This window comes from Musca autumnalis, unplaced genomic scaffold (genome assembly GCF_047663935.1).
Source record: "Musca autumnalis isolate F117 unplaced genomic scaffold, ASM4766393v1 scaffold_4, whole genome shotgun sequence".
Classification (NCBI taxonomy): domain Eukaryota; kingdom Metazoa; phylum Arthropoda; class Insecta; order Diptera; family Muscidae; genus Musca; species Musca autumnalis.
In genome coordinates, this window is record NW_027411977.1 from 185,530,556 (window position 1) to 185,537,146 (window position 6,591).

A 6,591-nucleotide genomic window follows, 5' to 3' on the forward strand; every position below is an offset into this window, starting at 1 on the left:
TCAGATAAAATCTTTATTAAACCACAAGGCACTTTAAAAACAATTTGTTCTTATCGCTTTAAAATTCGAACTGATTTGCAAGTTTCCTTCGTTGCCCTTTTGAAGCCTTTTCTTTGACTCTAACTGACAACAACAAGTATTGCATACACTTGTATGTATGTGTGTATATTATTGCAGTGGACAATGTAAACAAATAAAAGGGCAACGAAGGAATAGATCATAGAGCAATGACCACATAAACATTCAAGGTTGCGATCATATTTAACATAACGAAAATAAGAATAAGTAAATAAACAGTGGCGGCGGTAACATTCCCCCCTTCGTAAGCGAACTAGGGCCTCTTGAGCTTACTTCCATCCTTCTCAATACCGACGTCTAGGACTGCTATTTTGGTTACTGGCCTCTCGTACTCGCTGGAACTCGTTCTGACTTTAACGCTGCGAACTTGACCATCTTTCGCTGAAAATAACTCGGTTACAATACCTTTGGGCCACTTGTTGCGTGGTAGTGTATCGTCAACTATTATAACAACATCTCCGACGCTGGGTGGTGGAACTTTTTCGAACCATTTACTTCTTCGTACCAACATTGGTCCATATTCACGTACCCATCTTTTCCAGAAGTTATTTGCAAATTGTTGGGTTTGATGCCATCGCTGCCGCAGATCATAGTCGTATTCACATAGAGGTTTCTGTCCTGCTGCTGAGCCTAATAACAAATGGTTCGGTGTTAGTGCGTCGTCTTCAACAGTATCCAGGGCCACAAATGTTAACGGGCGAGAATTGATGATAAACTCAACTTCATATAGGGCACATCGCAGTGTTTCGTCGTTAAATTTGAAGGCTGGACACATTGAGTACAGGATGGATTTAACTGAACGTATTAAACGTTCCCATGCACCGCCCATATGCGGGGCAGCTGGAGGGTTGAATCTCCACTTGATAAAATCATATTTGGAACACATCTTCATGAACTCTAAATGCTGTCTTTCCTCTTGGAGCATTCTTTCAACAGACTTAAAATTTGTTCCGTTGTCGGTAAAAATTTCTCTGGGAGAGCCACGACGACTTATGAAATTTTGAATGCACATTATGCAGGAACTGGTGTCAAGACTATGAGCCACTTCAATGTGAATAGCACGTACCGTTAAACATGTAAACAGAACACCCCATCTCTTTTCTTTGTGCCTGCCGACTGTGACATATAATGGGCCAAAGAAGTCAATTCCGACGTAAGTAAATGGACGTTCAAAACTGGATACTCGGGCTGACGGTAATGCTGCCATTTGAAGTGGACATGGTGTTGCTGCTAAATTTTTGCATTCTTGACACTTTCTTCGTACACTCTTATAAAGTGCTCTTAATCTGGGGATGTAGAATTCGGATTTAATATTTGACATCACTGCTTCATGCATACAGTGATGAAATTTTTGGTGGAAAAATTGAACCACTAAAAATGTTACGTGATGACCATTGGGTAAAATTATTGCATTGTTGCAACTTAACATCTCAGCTCTTCCTGAGACACGTAAAACTTCATTTTCGTCTAAATAGATATTCATTGGCTTCAATTTGCTGCTTTTTCCTATTGGCTTGTTATTCTTGAGGCACCATATTTCATCAGGAAAACTGCTCTTCTGGGCATTTTTGTACAATATAAGTTTGGCTTTCTGGACACATTCGAATCTCCCATTTTCTGGTAATTTGCAGCTACGAACCACGGACTTTAACTTCTCCATATAAAGTAGAAATAGCGACAGCGCTTTATAAAGTCGTCTCCAGCATGAAAAATACTCAACATTTATGGTGAACGTATGTGATCTCGAAATATGCAACAGACAATTACGTACCTCTTCATTGGTTTGTGCTAATACAGGACTTTTCGGCCAAGAACATTCATCTTCTTCAAGGAACTTAGGGCCATGGAACCACAAATCGTCATTACATGACCCAATTTTCGTCGCAAAATCAGCTGGATTCAATTTTGAGGGCACCCAATTCCATTGGGTAATATTTGTAGATTCCAGGATTTCTCCAACTCTGTACATGACGAACGGCTTAAAATTCTTCGGATCCATGGACAACCAGCTCAGCACAGTTTTCGAATCCGACCAGAAGAAACTTTGCGTACATTGAAGTCTCGTCGCTTGGACTATTTTGTCTGCAAGGCGCACTCCAGTTAGGGCTGCTTGGAGTTCCAACCTCGGAATGGAAATTGGTTTGAGGGGAGCCACTTTGCATTTTGCTGCTACAAGACTGGTATTGACTTCTTCGAGATACTTAATGCGAAAGTAGCACAACGCTGCGTATCCGTCTTCTCCAGCATCGACAAAGGTATGCATTTGGATATCTTGAGTGAACTTCAACAGCTTGGAGTAACATCTTGGAACTTGAACATGTGAAATTTTCTCCAAATTGGACAACCATGAAGACCAGTTGTTGTGCAGCTCGTCATTTAGCTCATCGTCCCATTTAATTGCCGATCGCCAAATCTGTTGTAGAAGTATTTTCAACCCAATCGTGTAATGGGAGATGAATCCAAGCGGATCAAATATGGACATCAGGACTTGAAGAACCTCCCTCTTCGTAGGGACCACATGCGACTCGAATACGTTTCTCGAGAGCCGTGAAAATCTGCAATTATACTGAAACACATCATTATTGGATTCCCAATACATACCAAGAATTTTTTCGACGGCTCCAAACGTATTCTTTGTCAGCTCTCCATTGCCTAATTTTTCCTGCACCAATTTTGAATTCGACACCCAATTTCTCATGTGGAAGCCACCAGCAGCATGTATCATTTTAACTTGTAATGCTAACTCTAGGGCTTCTTCTTCACTGTGTACGCTGTCGATAAAATCATCCATGTAGTGATACGACTCAACCGCCTTAACTGCTCTGGGATAATTTTCACGAAAGTCGTCTGCGTTCTTGTTGCGCACAAAATGAGCAATACATGGAGCACAGCTAATTCCAAAAGTTAACGCCTTCATCACATAAACACTGATTTTGTCTACGTCACCATTTTCGAACCACAAAAATCGTTGAGCATGCATGTCTTCATCTTTGACGTTGATTCTATGAAACATCTCAGCAATATCACCACAGACTGCAACTTGACCAACTCGGAATTCGATTAAAACATTGAAGAGTGACGTAAGCAAATCAGGACCACATAGCAAATAATCGTTGAGTGATTTATTATTGGATTTGGCTGCTGCATCCCAAACTAGACGAACCTTTCCAGGCTTATTCGGATTAAGAGCCACAAAAATTGGAAGATACCAGGTGCGACCAGGATAATTATTAATTTCGGAGTCCAAAACTTTTCTTGCGTATCCTTTTGAGATAAGCTTTTCGATTTCCATCTGCATAGTCTGCTTTAATTCAGTATTTTTCTTAAACTTCCTCATGAGACACTTTAGTCGATGAACTGCGACATTGTAGCTATCAGGTAATTGAGGATCATTATCTTTCCACAGTAGACTCACTTCAAATTGTTGATTTTTCTTTACGCAGTTGTTTTCCAAAATCTGCATGGCTCTTTGATTCCCGATCGACAGTATACTTTTAGGTTGCGACACATCCAGAGAAAAATATTCTTTTACCTCATCATGTAAGATTTGATAACGACGTTCACATTCACAAGTGTGTATATTCAGCGAAGCTATTTCACCAACATCCTTGCCACTACCTTGAAGAGTCCATCCAAGTCGAGTCTTCGTTGCAATAAACTGATTATAACCACCTTCACGAATTTTCATTGGGACAGCCACTCGCCAATTATTAACTCCAATTAAAATCGTTGGCTTTGCGTTGACATATGACTCGACTGGCAATCCTTTTAAATGTGGATTATATTTCACAACATCTTCAAATTTTAATGTTTGCTTGGGCAGTTCAAGATTCTTCACTGTTCTCACATCGTGCAGCATAAAACGAGAATCACCTTTGACACCAGACACTTCAATATTAATTTTCACCGAGTCATCTTCAGAACGAGTTGTGTTGCCAGTCCAACGTAATTCCAGAGGTTCCTTCTTGCCCTTAATTCCAAGCTTATTAAAGAATTCTTTCTCCATAAGGGTCACAGAAGAACCTTCATCCAAAAAAGCAAACGTTGTCACTGAGCCACCATCATAAAAAACTCGAATCGGCAAAATTCTAAAACATGTCTTTTCTTTATCACTGTCACGATGCGAATTTACACTTCGGCTTTGTTCGGTTGGCACGAAATTATTAGCACTCGCATTCAATGAGGATTGATGATTATGTAACAATGGATGATGCTTTCCTTTACAACCACCGATTTCACACAATTTATTGGAAAAACACTTTCTGCGATGTGAATTTAGGCACTGGCGACACAATTTGTTTCCTTTCACTATCTTCCATTTAGCTTCCAAATTTAGGGATTGAAACTCACCACAACTCTGGATTTTATGAGCTTCACTTTTGCACGAAAAACAAATTGGTTTCCTTGGGCCACTATCCTGATGTGTATTCACTGATGCTCCTTTCTTGCTTGTTATTGGAGACACGACTTGGCTGGCAGCAGCGGCTATGTTGTAAATCCAATCACTAAACACTTTCACTATAGGAACATTAGAATCCTTTTGATGCATAGCCCAACTTAATTTGTGGTTATTCGGCAATTTGTCCACTAATGTCTTCACTAACATCGGATTATTTAAATGAGCCTTCATATCGCACGCTTCCATTGTAGAACAAATATTTTTAATTGTTAAAGCATATTCAATTATGCTATCCAGTCTGTCCTTCAATGGTGGAATCTTCATGGCTTTATCGATCATGCCATCTAAAATATGCTCAGGACGACCGAAACACATTTCCAACGTCTGGATAATTTCACCCACCATCGAAGGAATTAACAATTTACTTTTCACCAACTCTTTAGCACGACCACGGAGACACGACTGCAAACGCATTAAATTTTCACCATCAGTGTAACCAGCAATCTCGGTACTATTTTTGAAATTACTGATGAACAACGGCCAATCCTCTGGGTTTCCATCAAAATTCGGCAAATCCTTTGGTATCACTTGTCTGGCTGCAATTTGAGCTGCTGTTGGTTGAAATGTTGTAAACGTCTGAGAAAAGGAACACGATGGCTGGCTTACGTTGCCTTGGGACAGAATTTTATATTTCTTCTCCAAATATTGCCTTTGTAATTCTTTCTCCTCTTCCAACATCTGCAGCTGCAATTGAGTCTGAGACATGTTGCTTGGAACCACGTCAGAATTACCGAAATTCTCAAAATGGCGGTCTTTATGAAAATTTTTATTAACACTGTTTGAATATGTCGATGTTGTTTTTGTCAGTGGTATAACTGTCGTTTGAGACATAGTTGTTGGTACTGAAGACACTGTACTGGAGCCATGTTTACTTGTACTTGGATTATGTGCCTTTTTATATGCACCTTTTCCAAGAACGGGATCCATTTCTTTTTGTTGTTGTTTTTGTGATGTGCCAGGTTGCGCCATATTGGCTGGTGATGATGAAGCCTGCCTCCCGGCGGTGAAATCAGCGGTATTATTTACGGCTGGCATATGCTCCGATCCATCACACTCGTTACTTTGGGCCACAGATTGGTCACCACAGCACGAACAACTCCAGCTTACATTTTCAATGTTGCTATCCACTTTAACACACTCGAAATGGAACCACTTGTCACAAGAATCGCATTGCACCATACGATCGGTGTCTTTTAAATCGCATTTGTTGCAATTAAAATCGGTTTCTGACATATCGTCAAATTATTGAAACACGATATAAATTTATTGTTATTTTTCACGAAATAATTTCTTTATTTAAATGCGACACTCTTTCCACGGTTTTTTGATACTATTCACGGCTTTTAAATTTACTCTTTTGTGACACAAATGCTTTTGTACTATTTTCTTCCACAACTAAATTTATTGCCGAAACCGCGGTAATTGTTAAAAGCTCGCGAAATTATTTTTATTATTGTTCTAATGAACTCTTATTAAATTGTTTTTAGTTAAATTGTTTTAAAGAGTTAAATTGTTTTTAAAGAATGTTGAGTTCGGGGCGATATTTAACAACTTTTAAGAGTAGCCTTCGTAAATGAAAGACTTTGAAATAAATTCAGATAAAATCTTTATTAAACCACAAGGCACTTTAAAAACAATTTGTTCTTATCGCTTTAAAATTCGAACTGATTTGCAAGTTTCCTTCGTTGCCCTTTTGAAGCCTTTTCTTTGACTCTAACTGACAACAACAAGTATTGCATACACTTGTATGTATGTGTGTATATTATTGCAGTGGACAATGTAAACAAATAAAAGGGCAACGAAGGAATAGATCATAGAGCAATGACCACATAAACATTCAAGGTTGCGATCATATTTAACATAACGAAAATAAGAATAAGTAAATAAACAGTGGCGGCGGTAACAATATTCTTGATCAGGGTAAAATTCTAAGTCGATCTGAGCACGTCCGTCCGTCCGTCCGTCCGTCTGTGGTAATCACTCTAGCATCCACAAAAATGGAGATAGGACGCTGAAATTTTGGGAAAATGCGTCTTTTGTTTGCAGGCAGGTCA

At 39.2% G+C, this 6,591-nt stretch overlaps 1 protein-coding gene across 1 annotated transcript; it reads right to left on the minus strand.

The window, feature by feature from the left end:
• Nucleotides 1-331: 331 nt before the first annotated feature.
• Nucleotides 332-5,770, minus strand: LOC141403194 (uncharacterized). The gene has a single exon (XM_073985372.1). The coding sequence runs from the start codon at nt 5,768-5,770 to the stop codon at nt 332-334; it is 5,439 nt and encodes a 1,812-aa protein (XP_073841473.1).
• Nucleotides 5,771-6,591: the final 821 nt, after the last annotated feature.

Excerpts from the sequence above, each read along its gene's own strand:
- LOC141403194 (XM_073985372.1), bottom strand. The coding sequence starts at position 5,770 with ATGTCAGAAACCGATTTTAATTGCAACAAATGCGATTTAAAAGACACC.